General features: G+C 50.1%; 8 protein-coding genes across 8 annotated transcripts; 5 read left to right on the plus strand and 3 right to left on the minus strand.

Moving 5' to 3' along the window:
• Nucleotides 1–200: 200 nt before the first annotated feature.
• Nucleotides 201–2,296, minus strand: N7458_007676 (uncharacterized protein; the record flags this gene model as incomplete). Its single annotated transcript, XM_056911058.1, has 8 exons — nucleotides 201–270; nucleotides 336–423; nucleotides 486–536; nucleotides 580–750; nucleotides 817–1,305; nucleotides 1,384–1,645; nucleotides 1,704–2,224; nucleotides 2,272–2,296. The coding sequence occupies 8 exons, from the start codon at nucleotides 2,294–2,296 to the stop codon at nucleotides 201–203; spliced, it is 1,677 nt and encodes a 558-aa protein (XP_056763884.1).
• A 2,292-nt stretch (nucleotides 2,297–4,588) lies between these two features.
• Nucleotides 4,589–6,354, plus strand: N7458_007677 (putative MFS monosaccharide transporter; the record flags this gene model as incomplete). The annotated part of the gene is made up of 4 exons (XM_056911059.1): nucleotides 4,589–4,714; nucleotides 4,775–5,148; nucleotides 5,202–5,954; nucleotides 6,009–6,354. 4 exons carry the CDS (start codon nucleotides 4,589–4,591, stop codon nucleotides 6,352–6,354), a joined length of 1,599 nt encoding a protein of 532 aa, XP_056763885.1.
• A 991-nt stretch (nucleotides 6,355–7,345) lies between these two features.
• N7458_007678 (damage-control phosphatase ARMT1 family protein) lies at nucleotides 7,346–8,782 on the plus strand (the record flags this gene model as incomplete). The annotated part of the gene is made up of 3 exons (XM_056911060.1): nucleotides 7,346–7,569; nucleotides 7,621–7,737; nucleotides 7,789–8,782. 3 exons carry the CDS (start codon nucleotides 7,346–7,348, stop codon nucleotides 8,780–8,782), a joined length of 1,335 nt encoding a protein of 444 aa, XP_056763886.1.
• A 426-nt stretch (nucleotides 8,783–9,208) lies between these two features.
• On the minus strand, nucleotides 9,209–9,613 carry N7458_007679 (uncharacterized protein; the record flags this gene model as incomplete). Its single annotated transcript, XM_056911061.1, has 3 exons — nucleotides 9,209–9,232; nucleotides 9,288–9,417; nucleotides 9,477–9,613. 3 exons carry the CDS (start codon nucleotides 9,611–9,613, stop codon nucleotides 9,209–9,211), a joined length of 291 nt encoding a protein of 96 aa, XP_056763887.1.
• A 1,142-nt stretch (nucleotides 9,614–10,755) lies between these two features.
• Nucleotides 10,756–12,379, plus strand: N7458_007680 (uncharacterized protein; the record flags this gene model as incomplete). Its single annotated transcript, XM_056911062.1, has 5 exons — nucleotides 10,756–10,861; nucleotides 10,940–11,059; nucleotides 11,115–11,182; nucleotides 11,238–11,650; nucleotides 11,731–12,379. 5 exons carry the CDS (start codon nucleotides 10,756–10,758, stop codon nucleotides 12,377–12,379), a joined length of 1,356 nt encoding a protein of 451 aa, XP_056763888.1.
• An 811-nt stretch (nucleotides 12,380–13,190) lies between these two features.
• N7458_007681 (zinc-dependent alcohol dehydrogenase) lies at nucleotides 13,191–14,461 on the plus strand (the record flags this gene model as incomplete). The annotated part of the gene is made up of 5 exons (XM_056911063.1): nucleotides 13,191–13,341; nucleotides 13,423–13,790; nucleotides 13,846–13,924; nucleotides 13,978–14,199; nucleotides 14,250–14,461. The coding sequence occupies 5 exons, from the start codon at nucleotides 13,191–13,193 to the stop codon at nucleotides 14,459–14,461; spliced, it is 1,032 nt and encodes a 343-aa protein (XP_056763889.1).
• Nucleotides 14,462–15,254: 793 nt separating this feature from the next.
• Nucleotides 15,255–17,371, plus strand: N7458_007682 (uncharacterized protein; the record flags this gene model as incomplete). The annotated part of the gene is made up of 9 exons (XM_056911064.1): nucleotides 15,255–15,293; nucleotides 15,440–15,573; nucleotides 15,621–15,918; nucleotides 15,977–16,238; nucleotides 16,293–16,781; nucleotides 16,832–16,947; nucleotides 16,990–17,110; nucleotides 17,177–17,264; nucleotides 17,317–17,371. 9 exons carry the CDS (start codon nucleotides 15,255–15,257, stop codon nucleotides 17,369–17,371), a joined length of 1,602 nt encoding a protein of 533 aa, XP_056763890.1.
• A 189-nt stretch (nucleotides 17,372–17,560) lies between these two features.
• On the minus strand, nucleotides 17,561–19,726 carry N7458_007683 (NADPH cytochrome P450 oxidoreductase family protein; the record flags this gene model as incomplete). Its single annotated transcript, XM_056911065.1, has 2 exons — nucleotides 17,561–19,432; nucleotides 19,487–19,726. 2 exons carry the CDS (start codon nucleotides 19,724–19,726, stop codon nucleotides 17,561–17,563), a joined length of 2,112 nt encoding a protein of 703 aa, XP_056763891.1.
• Nucleotides 19,727–19,922: the final 196 nt, after the last annotated feature.

Consider the following 19,922-nt stretch of genomic DNA (forward strand, 5'->3'; position numbering starts at 1 on the left):
GTGTGTGTGTATCTCTTTCTTTTGAATATACACCTATTACACAAGTGTATTGATATAAATGAATCATATCCCTCCCACTGAGCTTTGGCTCCATCTCTTATGGCTTTCATAGTAACTATTTCCATGCTATGAGCCTAATTTATATCGAAATGGAAGCTTAGATATATATCGAATGGATTATATGAGCTATGAAAAAAATATCACACTGATTGGGATTCCTCGTCCACCCAGTCAACATCCCAGTCCACCTTCAGCGCATTCACAATCCATCTAGTAAACGGTCAGCGCCTTCCAGTAGTTAAAACCACGGCGGAAAGGAAGCTAAGAGAACTCACGTTGTAGGCCAGCCTTCGTCCCTCTCTACGGTCCTCAGAACTCGAACCAACAGTCGCCTTTCTTCATCGACATTGATAAACGAGGAAACTTAATCGATCCCAGAGTCGTCATATCAGTCTCAATAGATCCGAGGGACCAACTGGACTTACAGGCAAAAATAGCATGACACATGGTGAAAATAGCCGCAACGTTAGTTGGGTCTGTGAGACAAATTCCGCAAAGCGACCTGGCATACAAAAGGACCTTTCTCTGCGCCTCCATGAGTAAGGATACGAACATGCCACTTGCGGGTACGGACCTCAAGTTGCTGTCTTGCCCTAAGAAAGCCGAATTCTCCAATGGTAATCTTCCGTGTCTGCGGATGGTGAACATCGAGCAGGATTCGCGCGGCCAAGGACTGCGCCGCAGCCATTGCTACCATTCGATCGTGGTTAGCGAAAATAGGTTCTCTTCTGGAGATTCACCCTACGTAGAACACACCGTGCCATTCGCTTCCGAACCATACCTCGGGGAACCATCTCCCTTGTTCCGGTTCCCGATCATTACACGCTACCGGTAGAAAACTCTTCGGTTTATTAGCCTCCCACATGTCTACCGCCTGCACCAATCCATTCCATGCCTCTTTCTCCTCAGTCCGCGTCATCTCAAGCGACCTCGTTCCAAAGCAGAAATCAGCAACCTGGCCTAGAATCCATGTTATCCAGTGGCACCATTCTGACTCCTCCTCTACCGTCGGCATCACGCCAGCAGCCGGAGATGACAATCTGACTTCGATGTTGGAGCCGGAGATGTCGAACTTCAGCGGTTGCCGGTAGACACAGGCAGGGTAGATTGATTGTCGAAAACAACACCAAAATGCCGCCCATTTCAGCCCGGAGCCTGAAGCGGCCCAGGGATTGCGGATCGTGGAGGTGACCATCGCCGATACGCCTCTGAGATGGTGTTCGTAATCCCGGCCGCTGTCGGACACTGCACCAGAAACATGATATCAGACAACACGCCAATGAGCAGTACGAAAACAGCAGAAAGGTGTCCAGGCCGACTCACCATTTAGATGCTCGTACAGTCTTAGCAGGACCAAGGCTGCGAGTAGGGTATCATCAGTCGCAGCGTTGGGATCACCCAGCGCGGGTATCAGCAACCCGATGCACTGTTTGTGATAATCCTCCGCAATAGCGGAATCCCAGCTTCCCAAGCAGCAAAGATGCCGCGCTGCCAAAGCCGAGACCGCCTTGAGAAGGATTGGAGAGCGACGTGCAAGATGTGGCACCGTGATAGTGAAGTGTCGATCGGCGTCAGAGAACCGCATCTAGATTCAAGAAAACGTGAGTCGATTATCAGTCAATGTAGAAAAGGGTATTACGCACCCATTTTGCCAGATGGCGCGCATAGTGCTGGAGCAAAGTTTCCTCTTCTGTGGACACAGTGAACGGGGTGGAGCCATGTGTAGTGGGCGAAGCAGCTTTGATGTCGCTATGGTCGAGATGAAGTTGGATTCCCTGCAGGGTCTGAACATCGAAGGGGGCCGACGCAGCTAGGTCGGCCTCTCCGGGCGGAGCGGTCCCTTCAGCGAGCGACGTGGGTACGGTGACACTTGAAATAAATGTTGATGGAGTGGTTGGTATACCTGTTACTCCCGAATCAGGTGAGCTGCTGACGCTCTGCGCAGGAGGAGCAGCCACTATGGGAGATGGATCAACATTGTCCCGCACGTCGTTCAGGATTGGTAACTGCGCCGGGGCACTAGTACCAGGTGAGGCTCTTTGAAATGCTTTCTCGTAAATCGTGGTCCGTCTTGGACGCGCGGGTTGGGCCTCAGAATTGTGAGGCCGGAGGCAGTTTCGGCCACCAATCCGACATCTCCAGCAAATGGGTTTTTCTTCATCGCCTAAAAGGAAAAAAAGGGATCGCAGGTCAGCGCGATAGTTGCAGCACCCGCAAGCTCTGGAGACACTGACATTTCAGATGACGTTGGCGACAGGTATAACTGATATGAGGCTAACGGTCAGTGTGACTGTACAAGCCAGAAAGATTGAGACAATGTCGCACCATCCGGTTCTCGACCTTCTTTGAGTGGTCTCCATCCATTTCTCTCTCTCCAAGTGTTCGGGTAGGGGTACTTGCTACCAAATCGAATGAGGCGATGGTCTGACCGTGACGGACAAGTCTTGATGCAACAGTAAACTACGTGGCTGATGTGATGCGGGGAAAGCTAAGAGTGGATCCAGTAGCCCATAAGCCGGTACCGGTACTGCCGACCTTGACCGCCTCACCTAACTACCGCGTTGGCCGGAATGCCTGATCGAGGAGCTTCAAACCTCTTGCTACGCCAACGATTCAACACAATTGCCTAATTGGGAGATGTGTATAGCCTCAACGTTATCGGTTCGAACAGATTCACCTTACCTGCCTATTAGATAGATATCTTTTTCCACTACCGCGCTATCTGCAGGAATACGCTGGATGCCTCTCATTTCGCCCCTGAGGTACGATTCCGGGAGTATGAATATTCGTTCGTTAGATACTAGATTAAAAAGAATCAGACCTTCATTAGTTTATCATTTGTATGTACTGTACTAGAAACTATAGTTACCACAGCGAATAGCTTCTTTGAGAGCATAGGCAACGATTGTTGTCTTAAGAGTGTATCTGTTCAAGGATGTGTAGATGGCTACCTCATGCCCATGACGCCTATGATCTAGTTGGCCTGTCCATGTCACGTCCAGTCCAGTTGTATGTGCTCTAAACTACAATATACACAAGTAAACTTCAAAACTATTAGGTGAAATGGGTAATACAACATTGACCAGGTTATAGAGAGAACCTCGAAATGACAGTCGATCTTTGTCAGTAGGTCAAATCAGCCTTGTCTTACTGTCTAGGGATGTATCAGATGTCCCAAAGTTGTGAGTTATGTGTGATTTGGTACTTTATTTAGCATTCTGTGATTCTGAGGTCCTTGGTTTTGAAAGCAAAACTTATGAACTTACAGTCCAATCCCTCAATTTTCCCAGCCCTGTGCAGCTAAATGTCATGTGGGTATCTCCATGGATTGTTGATCCCCTGATCCCCTTTCTTAGTCACAGTCAAATGATGGTAAATGGAGGTCTCAGATTTGGCAAGCGAAACGCCTTGTAAACATGTCGAGACTGCCTCCGCCTAGGCCAAAGGGCAAGAGTTGTGAATACTAGGAGGAATAAGAAAGTAAATTTTGCAGTTAATCCATGGAAACGATTCAGTGTAGTGTATGGCATCAATCCTTGATAAAGCACGGCTCTCACTTTGCCTCACAAAGAGAATCGTATGTGGTCTGCCGACCTTGGAGGACCTTCAGTGAGGGGGTGGTGGAGGAAGGCAGGAGCACGTCTGGATGTCACCGCTGTCAGTCATTTTCGAGGGCAACTGAGCTGCGTGCCGAGGAAAATAGGGCGCGGCAACCAAAGGCCGAGCTGCGAGTCAAACAGGCAGCGACAAGGGTCAGAAGCATGAGTTTTGGGATTCATAATGCGCGTCCACCCGGCCCCTCACGCGAGCTACTCCAGAGCTTACCCTATGGCCCTATGGGGTGCTCAAGCTGTGGGGTCGCATGTCAGAGATGGTGGGAACCGTGGGATGAGCAAGCTTTCCCCAGATATCCTGCTTCCCCGCACTCATGTTACTCCCTCTACCCATATTCCACCTTCGTTAAAAAGTCCCACATCTCAAATCTCCCAATTAGAAGTACTATTGGATGATTTTGCGTGCTGATGCAGGGTGGTTAGCTAATACAAGCCATGTCAGAAGTGGGCCCAGAATAATGTCTGCTGCGCAGCCCATCCTTGCGGGGAATACCGAATAACCTTATTCCAGCTCAGTGAGCATACCCCGGCTCCACATCATGTCGAGACGAGCTCGGGACCAAACATCTTGCGGCAGCTAACCGCGTCTGGCCCTGTGCAATAATCCATCTATCCCTGGGTAGAAACGTCAAGCTGACACGCGCCTCCACAGCTTGAGCACCCCGCGGGGTAATAAGCTCTGGAGAAGCTCGCGTGGGGGGCCGGGTGGATATTGAACCTACAGCTTTCGAAGCAAGCTGGACCCAAGCTTCATGGAGAATGGACTGATCGCAATGAAACAGCTGGATCACATGCGGATGATGCGGTGCAGGTATGGAAATTGATACATAAGGGCTCTTCGGTGTCCCTCAGTCCTGCGCTCCTTAGACCAAGTACTGTGTTCTGTAAACCTACGACGACTACAATCGCTCAAAATGATTCACACTTTTGGAGGTTTGACAGGCGAGAGGCTTAACACTGCCATCGCCTTTTTTGCAGGATGCTCGTTTTTCCTTTTCGGCTATGACATGGGTTACATGGGTTCGGTGCTTACGCAGAAGGTAAGTAGCTGTTCTCGACCTCCTTCGCGACTGCGAGTTCTCACTTGTTTGATATCGCAGTCATTTATTGAAACCATGCCGTCGACTGCCACAAATCCTAACATCCAAGGTATCACTGTTGGTATCTTCGAAATCGGTTGCCTTCTTGGTGCTCTCTCTCTTCTCGAAATCGGTGATCGTCTTGGTAGACGAAAGACGGTCTTGCTCGGCCAGGCACTTATTCTCGTTGGTGGACTCCTCCAGGCTTCTGCTTTCGGGTTGCCTCAGTTCCTAGTTGGTCGTGTGGTAGCCGGTGTCGGTTTGGGCCTCGAAGTTGCTACTGTGCCTCCTTGGCAAAGTGAGTGTGCCAAGCCGAAGTCCAGAGGTTACTTCGTGATGCTGGAAGGTGCGCTGTGCTCCTTCGGTGTGATGACATCTTTCTGGGTGGGATATGCGTAAGTCAAATAAACCTCCCATTAGGAGCCATAGCTCACTTTATATCCGAAAGTTTTTTGAAAGGGGTCGGTGATGAGTACCAAGTATCGTGGCGCATGATCGTTGGCATCCAATGTATCATTGCCGCCGTTGTTTTTGTTGGCGTCTTCTTCCTTCCAGAGTCTCCAAGGTGGCTGTTGAAGCATGGATACAAGGAAGATGCGTACCTCATCCTTGGTGCTTTGCTTGACCTTCCCTCGAGTTCCGAGGAAGTCGAAGAAGCCGCGCAACTCATATTGACATCCATCGAAGCTCAAAAAGGAGATCAGCCATTCCGGTACAAGGAACTCTTTACCAACGACAGGAACCAAAACTTCAGACGTATGATGCTCGGTATATTCGTGCAAGGCGCTCAACAAATCTCTGGCATCAACGTCTGCAATACCTATGTCATCGTCATCCTCACCAAACAGCTCGGTTTATCTGCCGAGAAAGCTCAGCTCTTAGCTGGGGCCAATGGCACGCAATACTTCCTGTTCACCTTCCTCGCCATCCTCTTCATCGAGAGGGTCGGCCGTCGTAAAATGTTGATGTTCGCTGCTACTGGCCAGGGGGCCTGTTTCTTCATGCTTCCCTTCCTCCTCCGGAGTCCCAGTAAAGCTGCCCAGGCAGTCGCCATCGCATGTATTTTCCTGTTCAACACCTTCTTCGGCCTAGCCTGGGTTGGAATTCCATTCCTGTACAATGCGGAAGTCACACCACTCCGTATTCGTGCACCAGCAAATGCTATTGGAACTGCTTCTAATTGGATATTCTGTTTCATCACGTATGTTCCAAGTGCCTTTACCCTAAAGTCTTCTGCTAACTTAGCGCATATCAGGCTCATGATCGCCCCCGTTGGTTTCAAGAACATCCACTACTGGCTCTATATGGTCTTTGCGATCATTAACCTGTCCTTCGTCCCAATCACGTACTTCTTCGTTCCGGAGACGGCTGGTCGCTCCCTGGAGGATATGGACCTGTTCTTTGCCAAGGCGCACCACGAGCGGCGCAGCCCAGTCGCGGTTGCAAGAGAGTTCAAAGACGTCCATGCAGATGTCCACCAAGCTCGTATCGTTTTAGGTTTAGATGATATCGGAACCAAAACGCCATCATCCTCTAACGAGATGTCGGAGGGTACGGGCAACGCGGCCGTTTCAACTGCTGAGCACGGCGAGGTTGCCTAGGGTCCACTATGGTCTGGCAGGACGTTGGACTGTGTTTATTGTAGAGTCCAAACGGTTGGAAAAGTTGGGAGTATGAAGACGGCATGGGAGAAGTTTGAATATTTGGGGAGTTTGAGAGTTTGCAGACACGATTTGGGATGATTAAATTGTCGTTATGGGTATAAGACGCTTAAGGAAACAGACTGATGGCAGAGAACATTCCATTAAATTGTGACTGTAGGCGCTGAGCTTAATGCAGCATATTGCAGCTGGGAAGTGTTTCCCCTCTCGCACCATGGTAAAGACACACCATGTTGTGTCCCCTGCTGTGTTGTCCCTGTTCCTGCTACCACTAACTATCATCTCCCACTAGCTAGAGATGGTTGTCTTGACACCCTTTTTTGGCTGAGTGCTGATGATATAACACATCACTGTCGCCTTTCCTAAATGTCGACATGGTGAAAGAAGGGCTCAAGGTGCGGAAAGCTTAATGAGAGCTGGTGCTGCACCTAGAATTCCACTCTTATGGAAAGCTGCCAGTGAAGCATCTAAACCCTAAACCCCCACGCTAACGCGCTTGCTCGGACGGTCAGACTCAGACCTGCCAGGCTAATTTCGGCGATCCAGTGTCGAATAAACAAGAAGACTCGGAATGTCAACACCTCTGCAACAAAGGCAAGATGCGCTCATGCCCTGTCCTGACATTGTTACAAATCATGCTTGCTCTATGGGAATTTGGGCCGTGCGGAGTAAGTAAATCAAGGCGGGGCTTAAAACCTCTCTACTGCGGGGGAGAGATACACTATTTCTTACCCGAGTCTTTTTCTCGCCGGGCGCCAGGACTCCGGAGTTAAGGACGGCCAAACAGCGGTCCACATACCTCAATGTTGCTTGAGTATTTGGTTCAGACGATGATTTAAGGCTCCTTTCCGCGGTGGAATGTAGTCAAGAGGTCACAGCGATCTCAACGTACCTTAATACATTTCAAAGGTTCATAAACCATTTATTTATCATGCCTTCCCCAACTGAAGAAATCCGCGCCGTATGGACCTCCGACCAAGGGTCGATGGCTCAACAGACGGCCGTCAACAGGTGGCCCAAGATTGTTGAAGGAACCGTTGACGATGTTGACGAGACCGCAGCCTCTTCCGACAAGGACAAGCGGGCCGAGTGGGCTACCATGAGGATTGCGCTGCAGGAGATCATGCATGAGATCGAACGGAATGAGCCTTTGAAGTCGGTCTAGTCCCAAACTGCTGTCAATGAGCGTACGCTAACTGCCAATAGACCTTTACGAGAAGATGGAGCACCTGGCATTGGTGATTTTAACAAGCAGCTCAACGCGATTGGAAATTGCAGTTGGTTGGATTGCCTGTGGCTATTCGCAGAGTGTTATTTGTACAGGTACGTACTACCATTATTCGGAGCTTCAAAGTCACAGGCTGATTGAAGCAGGCGCATCCAGACCGTCTTCAACACATCCAAAAAATGGCAGGGCTATGACGTATTCAAGCGTCAAAAGGACTCAACTTTTGTCAAGTCACGAGTCGCCGTGGAAGAGCTCGCCAGCCGGTACATGCAAGTCGTAGCAGAGTCGGATCTTGCGAGCCACGGTAGCGAGGAGGCGCGGCGGTTGCTGTTCATCGAAATGACCGAAATTGCACTGTGGGGCAACGCAACTGATTTGTCGCTACTAAGCCATTTAAGCATGGAAGATATGCAGGATCTCCAGGGACAGGACGCCATCCAGAAGAGCCAGAAGAATATCGTGGATAATGATACTGATGCCGTCTGGACGTACCTCCAGTGTACTCCATCGCCGGTAGATCGTCATGTCGATATGGTGTTGGACAATGCTGGGTTCGAGCTCTTCACGGACTTGATCTACGCGGCTTATCTCTTGGATTGTCAGATTGCAACTTCGATGCAATTACATATAAAACAGTTCCCCTGGTTCGTTAGTGATGTCGTTCCGACTGACGTGGACTCACTTTTTGAGCATCTTGAATCAGCCAAATGCTTCCCTGACCGCGAGTACCTCGATCGACTGGTTCCGCGACTACGCAAGTTCTTTGAGTCTGGCGCCATTAGCATAACGAGTGACCCATTCTGGACAACCCCCTACTCCTTCCATGAGATGCCGATCAGAGCACCGGCTCTTTTTGATCACCTTCAGTCCAGCTACCTCGTCATATTCAAGGGCGATCTGAACTACCGTAAACTAACCAAGGATGGGCTGTGGCCCTACACTACGTCCTTCCGGGAGGCGCTTGGTCCCTTGGGGAAGAGCAGGATGAAGATCCTCGCTCTTCGCACGAACAAGTCCGACACCTGCGTTGGTGTAGAGAGTCAAGGCAAGGTGGACGCCTTGAATGCCGAAGCTCTAAGCGGTGCCTGGGTCCGAAATGGGAGATACGCTGTGATAGCATTTCATGATGGTCATTGTTAATATTCACCCCCATTTCGGATATAGGTTACTTTCATGGATATCGAATACATTGCACTATCTCGTGCCTACCAACCTGTATGTAATTCAAGATATTTAACAATCACAGCGTATCATGAGAGAGTTGATAAAGCATATCAGCCACCGCGGCGACTCAGGCATCACCCAGATGGCGGGGACCATAACGGCGGGCGCAACGACCTGCAAAGCGAGGGGCAAGCGCCACTGGAGTGTAGAATCGCCGCTATTGATAAACGATAGCCTATATCCGACCTAGTAAGCGCTAAAGATACCGAGGAAGTTGTCGAACTAGAGCAGGGAGAAGTGCGACCCGCGGCGGCGAGCCGAAGTGATCTCCGAGGACTAGATGGAAATAATACAGATAAAAAAACCGACGCTAAACCTAGCGATAACGCGGGAATAGCACATCTAGGCGATGTTTTCGGCTACGGCCTATTACGTGTCAGTATGCGTCGCATATATTTAGTGAAATCTAATCATCACTAACTATTAGCGATCCACTAAGAAGGACAAATAGCACCCCTAATATCACCGCTTTAACACGGCCATACTGGTCGGCAACGTGGCCGCCCCGAAGACCGCCAATAGTGGCACCGAGGTAATAAATAGCGACGATGCTACCCTCTGTGGTTGGGTTATTGACAGTGCCATCGCCGGGACCGAGGCCCATTTTTACTTGGATGTCGGGGTGCTGTTAACAAATCCCATGCTTCCCTGATTCCACCCTTCGAAGAAAATGCCCCAGGCCACGATAAAGTTGACCATGAAGATGAGTTGAGCGCCGCTCATGCGCTCCCAGAACTTGCGCGTCATGTTGACTGGGGTGCGGATTGGGGAGAATAAGCACCAAGATGATGAAAGAGACCAATATAAGTAGGAGTGGAACAAAGTCGTTGGTGGTGGTCGTGGGGTCATCTACCCCTGATTTTCAAACTGATTTCAGAGAAGCGGAGATGCCTATCTTACGGCAGACTATTAATACCAAAAAATAATAATTTGATATTAATACTACCTATATAACATTTAATATTGATATTATATGGTACGCGATATCCTTACTATATAGTATTCGATATCCCTACTATATGGCGATTCGATATTGATACTATATGGTATTCGATCCTATATGGTATGCGATATCAATACTATATGGCGATTCGACATCCCTACTGTAGTGATTTAGTATTAGTACTACTATATGGTAGTACAGTGCGTGCGACCACAGGTGGGTGGGTGTGGTGAGATGTAATCATTGTAAAAATACGATGTGTTCCTTTATACAATAGTCCGCCGTACGTTCCCACCAAAAGTGACTCTTGGATCCTGTCCTCTTCTCGGCTTCTGCTAGCGCGAAGGATAAACACTTATTGGCCCCGCTTGCGCATGGCCCGGTACCCTGGTTCTGCTCGTCTCGCTGTCGGCACATGGGGTTTGGAAATAGACTCGCGCACGGTTGTAGCTGTCATAGCTGATCACTTCTCTCGGCTGCCGACCACGTGATCGTCTCGAGGCGCTCAGGCCAAAATATAGGGTTATGACTTATGCGCCATAGCGGCAAGGCGACTGGGAATAACTATTGCCGGCCTAGCAAAGGCCGGTTCTGCTGTTGAGACGTAGACACTCTACGTAATTGTATTTGTAGTATTCCGGGGATCCCAAGCGGGGCGCTAAAAGGGCCCCGGTGAAAAGGCATACTTTGCTTATGTTTCCGCCCAAGGGCAATGAAAGGTGCGTTCTAGTCATTCTAACCTACTCATTAGTTCAGACACCCCCACGCGTGGAGTGGTCATGGGCCCGAGTTGAGTGGACCCGTCTTTATTCCACCGAAAATCCGGACGAGAATCCGGGGATGCAGATCCAACATTTAAAGGTCCAAACTGACCATGCAGGCTGAACTTCCCTTCGTCTATCTTCTTGCATATGCTCGCGAGTAAAGCGATATTATTACTTCCACGATGACGGTCGCCCAGACAGCAACCAACGAGACTGTTGGTACCCAAAGCAATGGCAACAAATGGAACGGGAAACCATTGAGTCTGAGAATCATCGGGACCAATCAAGGTATGCATGAATACTCGAAAAGTACCGACCTTAACGACAAAGTTCTTGAACGCAACTGAACGCGGAACATTGGAACAGGGACGTCGATGGATGGAATTGACATTGCCCGTATCCATTGGACGCAAGAGCACCCAGAAGCACCTTTGAAGATAGAGATTTTGAATCATGGGGACGTTGAGTTTGACGGAGCTCTGAAAGGTGCGCCCATATCACTTTGCGCAGACATAGGTTCTGAGGCTCAGGGTAACGACAGAAACGGTCATGCGAATGATCAGATACAATAAAACGACCCCCGAAGAGATATCAATGGTTAATATCCAGGTAATATGTGACTGTCCGTACATTTTTAAACCAGAAAACTAATGAGCATATATAGCTCGGCGAATTCGCCGCCAAAGCAATCCGACAGTTCGCTGAGCGAGAAGGTTTTAGTCTTGAAGAAGACGTTGATATCATCGCCGGCCAGGGCCAAACAATCTGGCATCTTCCTCTTCCAGAACTCTTTGAAGGCAATCAGATTCGCGCTCATCTGGACATGTCCGAGATATCCATCATCGCTGCCCGCACTGGCGTTACTACCATGTCCAACTTCCGCGTTTCCGACATGGCTCTTGGCCGCCAAGGTTGCCCGTTCTTCTCGGCCTTTGATTCCCTGGTCGCATCGCATCCCACGTTGAATCGAGCAGTTCAGAATATTGGTGGTATTGCAAATATCACATTTTGCCCCAAGAACGCGCCGGATGAAGCGTATGATTTTGACGTAGGCCCGGGCAACGTTTTTATTGATGGGTGAGTATATCGTCAACGGCCCATTGCTGTGTCGAGCAGCAATATTGTTTGACACAGAAGGCTTACTGATTTTCTTTCAGTGCGGTTCGCTATTTCACCCAGGGCAAGCGCCAGTACGACAAAGATGGAGCGATGGCCAGAGCCGGCCGCGTGAACCAAGCAATCGTCGATGAAACCCTCAAAGGCCCGTACTTTGTCCATGATATTCCCAAGACAACTGGCCGCGAAACTTTCGGAGAGAACTGGAGCCAGGAACTCTGTGAACGGATGATGGCTGAAGGCGCAACTCCCGAAGACTGCGTCGCGACCATCACTCGTATCACGGCCCAAGCGCTTGTAGAGGCGTACGAGCGCTGGGGTCCCAAGGAAGGAGTCGATGAGATCTACCTCGGCGGTGGCGGTTCATTTAACCCTGCCATTATTGATTACCTTCGCGAGAAACTCCCAAGAACAAAAGTTGCGTTTCTGGATGAATTGGGCGTTCCATGCAGCGCCAGGGAGGCGACAGACTTCTCGCTCAAGGGCCTCGAACTGATTCTTGGCAGAGCTTTGATGCCTCCTAAAAGAGCCGAATCAGACAGGATGGGAATTACAGGCCATACGCAGCCGGGGGATGGGCTGAGGTATCATAAGATACTGAGACATGTTCAAGACTTCTGGGGTGATTACCCGCTGGAGAAAAGGATAAACCCTGTACGCAAGATGATTGTGGTGCCTTATAAGGACTGATTATCAAGATCTGTGAGCATAGATAGTCGAATATGATTTTGTGAAACACTACGCAGCGTGGTCTACAAAGCAAGAACAGTCAGCTCGAGATAGTATCCCATCGTTCCGTCCGCCGACGAAGATATCCATGCAATTTGTGATCCCAACTCTATCTAGCCAGAATCCCACCATAGACCACAAGACTATATCCTAAATTACTGGGTCTCTGGTGGAAAGTGACATGGACGGAGTGAGTAGAATTGGGTTTTGCTCTGAATTGGCTGGAATCCACTCCGAAGGCACTGCCTCGTAGCAAAGTCGCGAACCATCCGTTACCGTTTCTTTGGCCGGGATATGAAAACAACGAAATCAATGGAAGGTCAGCAAGACTGGCCTTACTATAGCCTAGGCATTGCATTCCAAAAAAATGTGGGGGAGGCTACCCGCACTCCCCCAGATTGCAGGGTCCAGACCGATCCAGAGGGCCTTCCTTTGGACAAATAACGTTCCACGTCGACTCCACCCATTTCGCGAACCAAATCCCGATACTCGGGGTAATCAAACGGCAAAACGGCTTGGACATGCTTGATTGAGTTCCAGGAAGTAAACGTGGGGGCAAGGTCAAATCCCGTACGCGTGCGGACGATTCCAATTTCTCACATAACGATGCCACCCAAACTCTTAAAGCTCCGAGCGAATGAGCCCTGTTGGCGTTTTCAGGCCCGGAATCTAGTCGCCCTTCCCTCTGACGTATTTCAGGCAGCCAGCACCCCCGACCAAATTTTTGCATCGTTACAACCTGACTCGTCACCGAAAGGAACAGGTAGAAGCCATGAGCTCGGGATCAATCCCAAAGACGCAAACTGTAGCGCTCGTTCGCGAGCTCGGCGGCGCCGTTGAGTTCCAAGACGATTATCCCGTCCCTGTACCTGGTCACAATGAAGTGCTAGCCAAGGTTCTCTATTCTGGAGTGTGCCAGAGCGGTGAGTACGATGTCTGAAGCTGGCATGAAACTGGCATGAAAGCGTCTTGTTTCAGAGAAGGATAATAACGTCAATAAACAGATCTTCATACTAAGGCCGGAACCGCAGCTGGTGCAGACGGCAATCCCATCACCCAGATCAAGCTCCCTCATGTTGGTGGCCATGAGGGAGTCGGACGTATCATCGCTCTAGGTCCCGGCTGTGGATCAGATATCAAGGTTGGGAATCTTGTTGGCATCCGCTTCGCAAGTCGTATTTGCCGGCAATGTGAGTTCTGCCTTGCCGGAATGGAGCAGTATTGCTTGAGGAGCACAAACCACCTGCATCATGAGGATGGAAGTTTTCAGGAGTATATTGCACTGGACGCAGACTACCTGACGATTCTGCCCAATGATGTTGATCCAAGTGTGGTCGGACCGGTGCTGTGTGCTGGGGTGACGGCGTATAAGGTGAAGGAACCCAGTGATAACTTGTCACAACTTGATATTGATATGATCTTTTCAGGCTGTTCTTAACGCTAACGTGAGGGCTGGAAACTGGCTGGTTGTGGTGGGAGCTGGTGGAGGCCTGGGTCATCTGGCGGGTGAGTCGAGAACGTTGTTTGTTAACCGATATAGCTAAAAGTAGGTCTGCTAGTTCAATACGCCCGGGCACAGGGGGCCTTGGTAATTGGTGTGGATGGGCCAGGCAAGCGAGATTTTGTGCTGGGTCTCGGAGCCGAAGAATTCATCGACTTCACCAAAGAAGATCCGATCAAACGTGTCCACGACATTACCGGTCTTGGGGCTCACGCTGTTGTAGTGACTGCAGGAAGCGCAAAGGCTTTCACCCACGCGTGTGAAATGCTACGGATTGAAGGTACTCTAAGTTGTGTGGGAATCCCCCAGGTCGTCCTTGTCTGGAAACAGCGATTGCGACCATTGTCATTAGGGGCTTGAAGATCACTGGAAACCTGGTTGGATCATTGAAAGAATGTATGGAGGCTGTTGATATTGTAAAGCGAGGGATAGTGAAACCGGAGATCAAGGTTCGGCAATTCAAAGAGCTGCCAACAGTATATGAGGAAATGGAGAAGGGCGATATCTCTGGAAGAATTGTGCTCAAAATCGCTGATCCATAGAGGCTCTTTCTTACAGATCCTAGCCTTCTCTAGGCAAGGCCATAATTCAAAGCTCTCAGTGGACGATCGTCAAACTCGCTCTCTCCCTGGTCCTGGGATAGCTATAAGTCTCAACAAGCGTATGTCTTCTATTTGGTTTGTGGGAGAGCAAGGGGGAGAGTTCACGCTCATTCATTATATTCATCATCACCCATCTCACGAAGAAGGAAGCAGTTCGGCCATCTTTTGTCCAGTCACTCTTTCAAGTCAATCAATTCGTTCTCTCTTCACATTTTCTACGCGTTACACACACGGGTAGTGATTTCTTATGGAAAGATAGGATTCTGGGCGATGAAGCGATCTTCTTAGCCGGGTCTTTGCTTTTGTCTTTGATTTTGCTACCTCCAGTGGACCACGCTGCCCTCCGGTGAGTGTTTGGTTATCCCCCTTTCTTTCCTGGTGGTTGCTATCCTGTATTGTGCCTCGACCTGTCTGTCCTGACCAGACTGCCATGAGCATATCCCCGTGTTTAATATGTAAATAATGTGGAATCGGGGCGGGGGTTAGACATCGAAGCGAAACTGTATGATCTGTTGACAGCGACAGAAGGATCCGCATGGAATTTCCCCGTTTGGCTCGTCACGACCTCGTCACGAAGGGAAAAAGCTTACTGTCATCCCCCCTCGTTTCCCCAGTTTCCCCGCATTGTGTTAGCCCCGCTTTGCGCATAAGTTGCGTCCTACCCACCACCTCGGTTCTGATCCCAATACTCTCGTCAACTCGTCTCGGAGACATCTCTCGAGACAAGCCTAGCATGGATGGCTCAAAATCAACTGCGATCAAGAACAGGGTGGTATGCATTCCCCGAGTCTTCCGATGGCCCCCGGCAGCAGTGCTGACAGGTCGAGTCGAACCAGCTATTCGTGTCGTCAACGCCACGTGAAATGTCAGAAGTAGAGTAGCCTTTGTTTGGGGTTACGACCAGCTGAACCTCTCTAGGTGACGAAGAAAAACCCGTGTGCTGGAAATGTCGCATTGGAGGCAGGAAGTGCGTGCGACCAGGCGACGCGGAAGCCCAACGCCCTCGCCCGCAACGGAGAAGAGCCACAACATCCCAGAACGTGTTCAATCCTGTGCCTGACAATATTGCATTGTCACCAGTGACCAGCTCACTTAGCAGTCCGACTACTTCCGGTTCTCGAGGGATATCGATTCGGTCACTTACTACATCTACTCCATCGCCGATCCCTCAGTCTTCCCTCCCCGGAGCAACTGTGACCACGGCTGACTCAGATACGGCACCATCCACCGCTAGTGGGGCCTTTGAAGTTCAGACTTTACAGGGCATTCAGCTTCATCTGAACCATACCGACATCCGAGCGGATTCGCCCGACGGTTGTGGCTCCGTAGCCCAGTTTACCGTGTCTGCTGAGGAGGAATTCTTGATCCAGCACTACGCGTGTCACCTTGCGAAATGGGTGCGTAAACCCTGTTGCAGAAGATGTTTATTCCTCGCTTATTTCGGTTTCGATCTAGGTGCGATACTCGGACGCGGATCGACATTTCAGTATTACGGTGCCCCATCTAGCACGTTGCTCCCCGATCCTATCCAAGGCTGTCTCGGCTTTCGCAGCGCGCCATCTCAGCTGCATAGGAAGTTATGATTCCTCCACCGCAGACGATTACCACAAACGGTGCATTGAGCTGCTGATTCCCGCGCTGAACGAACCGAATGTTACCGCCGACGATACGTTGCTGGCTGCGTTGGTCCTTCTGAGACTGTATGAGCACCTTAATAGTACGTCCATCTGAAATAGTCTGATCCTTTCCAGTATACCTGATTCTTGCATAGTTTCGGACAACGGCAAAGACTACGAACATCATCTCAGTGGAGTATCGGCCCTGGTCACCTCCACGATCCGCAATCCGTGGACTGCCTCCGGCTCCGGTCTCAAGTGGGCTTCCTTCTGGTGCTGCTTTCGACAATCCGTCTATCCGGCGTGCCTGCACCGACAACCACTGCAGTTCGACATCTCTAGCTACAAAATCGAAGTGAACTTGTCGACACCTACGCCGGGAGTGATGGCGACGGTCGAAGAAGAGTCGGAATGGTGCCACTGGATAACGTGGATATTAGCACAAGTTGTGGATTTCTGCTTCGGCACGACGTCGCGCGGTATGACGATGCTAAAGGAAGGGCAAGCCTGGAATTTGTTACTCCAGACAGTGGAGACGTGGGAAGTCAATAAACCCAAGAGCTTCCTTCCCGTGGCGTACAACGAAAGGAACCCGAACCAAGGGAGATGGTTCCCAGAGATTACGTTTGGAAGCGAATGGCATGGTATGTACGACGGATCTACTAAGCATGTCACCACCTAATCTATCGATCAGCTATGGCTACCACGCAGTCCTTGGCCGCGAGGATCCTGTTAGACGTGTATAATCCCCAAACGCGCAGAATCTCCATCGGAGAGTTTGGTTTTATGAGAGCTCGAGAAAAGCTAGAGGTTCGTTAGAGAAAGATATAACTGAACTAGATTGATGCATAGGCTAAAGTCGCCGTTTCGCAGAGTAAAGTTCTATTGCATGGAAGGACCCTTTGCGGAATCTGTCTTACAAATCCAGCCAATATTGCGACCATCTTCACCCTCTGTCATACTATCTTTGCTTGTGAGTTTTGTGAGAAAGGACTGAGTAGCTGTCATAAACTGTCTAACTGTGACACCGCGAGTCTAGTCTCCTCCTTTATCAGTGTTGACGAAGAGAGGAAGCTGCTAGTCCAGATTCTGAGAATCGCGGAGAGAGACGAGGGTTGGCCGACGACGTGAGTCGTATCTAGGGATCCTGACTACTGAACTATGCTCACGCACTTGCAGATGGATCGTAAATGCGCTGAAAGCCGATTGGAATGTTGACTGGGCGGATGAATGATGGTGAAAAGTATGGTAATTTATAATTGCTCTTTTTATAGTTCGTTTCGAGTCAGTTCGATGTTGTGGATGTACATACAATGTGGACTCTATCCTCCCGACATCCTGTAGATAGTCTTCTTCTCTAGATCTCACGAATCAATCTATCGTTGCATCCTTCAATTCCATCAAACTTCACTTGCAAATTTGACTAACCCGACCAAATGTCTTCCTGTAGGCGCTTTGCTTTTTTCATGTCTTCCATGACATACCGTTCCGCCTCCTCTTCAGTCCAATTCCGCATCTCCATAACAACTTTCATCAACGCCCGTCGAACCTCTCTGGCCATATCTGCACTCCCGCAAATATAAACAGCAGCGTCTTCCTCCAACAATCCGGCAATTCTGTCCTTTACCTCTAGTAGCTTATCTTGGACGTACACTTTCTTTTCGCCGTATCTTGAAAATGCATTGATGACCTCGAATCCGGGCAACGTCGCAACATGGTCTCTCCACTCATGTTTATAGAGGTAGTCTTCCGTTGGAGATCGACACCCGAACAGAAGCAGGCTTCCCCCGACAGGAAGCCCGCGCGCTGCCATCGCCATTCGTTCTTGAACAAACGCCCGGAACGGGGCTACACCGGTGCCAGCAGCAATCATGACGATGGGCCGTTGCGGGTTGGCTGGAAGCTTGAAGGTCGATCGCCGGATCTGGACGAGAACCTGGTTGTTGATAATGCCGTAATCTGGTCCTTCGTCGAGCGGTTGCTGGCTGTTGCTGTTGCCGTTGCTCTTCTGGCTTCGTTTGACTGCAAGCAGATAGTTGGAAGCAACACCGTGGAAGTGAGAACGCCGGAGGTGAGCGCCGCAAGACGAGGCGCACAAGGCTTTTCTTGTAATTGCCAGTGTTATGGCAGGCTGAAATGGCGACACGGATGGTGACGATGCAATCGAGTAGTAACGGGGCTGGAGCTTCCGCAAACACTCGAGAAGAAAGGTGAACGGTAGTTGGTTCCAGACCTGGTCGCCAGCTGCGAGTTGCATGACATTGGCAAGTGAAAGATGCCCCAAGGATACAGTTGTGTGGAACTTTGCTTTGTCCTTTGCCAGAGCGAGGATATATTCTCCGGCTGCTGGCGTGGGACTGAACGCAGCCAACTGTCGCAATACATCTCGGGATACCGGCCCAGATATATCCAGGTAGTGCCGTAAGACCTTTTCCTTTGTCGTTGGAGATGGGAAGGCAGTCGAGTAGTTACCTCCTTGAAGTCGAGATTTGATCTCGACAGGTTGCATGCGCTCCATTTCACCCAGTCCCAAGAAACGGCAGAGACCCCGAACATCGGAGACTGAATTGTGCGGCCATACCAGTAGATGATCTCCCGTCTGGTATTTCATCGAGCGGTTGCTGGAAAGATCGAATTCGAGGTGAAAGCATCTTCGGTCCAGGCCATTGGTAAGGACTCTCGCAGCGACCATTGCCGCCGGGAAATTGATATTTGACTGTGCTTCTCTAGCCAGGATCACTTCTGTCTTTGGATCTGCAGCCACGACGTCCCATTCCGGTGAGTACACCATAGGTCTCTTTTCAACGCCAAACATCTCGCCTAAACTCTCGAGCATCGAATTACTCCATTCTAGAAAGTCCTCATCGGTAGCCGTCGCCCCCTTGGCCTCGTCCGCTTTGCCTACCGTGCCTACTCGTCTAGCTCCGAGCTCCTGCAACGTCGTGTCAACCAGATCCACGATCTTGTTGTAATGCCTATAATTCCGATTGCCCAATCCAAAGGCTGCATATCGCAGATGCGTCAGAAGTTGCGTATTTCCCGTAGCACGCAGCGCTTTGAGCACCGAACAGAAAGCGACCGAATTATCCGTCGGGTCGCCCTCGCCAAACGTCGAGACAACAAACACGATCAGTTTCGAGGAAGGCACCACGGACAGATGCTCGTGATCGTGATCGTCCAGATCGGCCATTGCTACACGCAAACCAAGTCGCGCGGTGCATTCTCGCGCGAGACGTGCCGCCAGACGTTCGGCCCGGCCGCTTTGCGAGCCCCAGTAAACCATCACATCCGAATCCTGTCAGATGGTTAGCCTCTGATAACCTCTGTCAGTGCATCATTCCCCGCTTACCTTCATTGTCTCGGCAATGTTCCTGTTCTCCTTCGGCAGCATTTTGTATCGACTCCGATCGCGAACCGGAAGGAAAAGCATAGGGTCGGGCTTGGGAGCCCAGAAACCCAATCCGTCGGTCAACCATGCCCAAATCGTTACAAATAGGATCACAGTCAGGATGTCGGTGATTTGGAGAGATTCAAGCAGAATCACTCTACTGGGAAAAGGAAGGCTGCTGGTTCCAGCCTTGAGCTCCATGGCGATCCCGACAGTCGGTGGCTGTTCTTGCTGTGTATGCTGGTGGGGACACGAACATATCTTCTATGTCTTATATATCTGAGCTTCTAATTATCATATCGACCCTGTGAGTAGCTGTCAGGATTTGCGTGGAACGGATCTTTGTCTCGAGACGAACACGTAAGCGGCTAAATTATATATCGGATGACCAGTTCGT

This window comes from Penicillium daleae, assembly GCF_028827525.1.
Source record: "Penicillium daleae strain IBT 16125 chromosome Unknown utg000007l_segment0_segment0, whole genome shotgun sequence".
NCBI classification, from domain to species: Eukaryota; Fungi; Ascomycota; class Eurotiomycetes; order Eurotiales; family Aspergillaceae; genus Penicillium; species Penicillium daleae.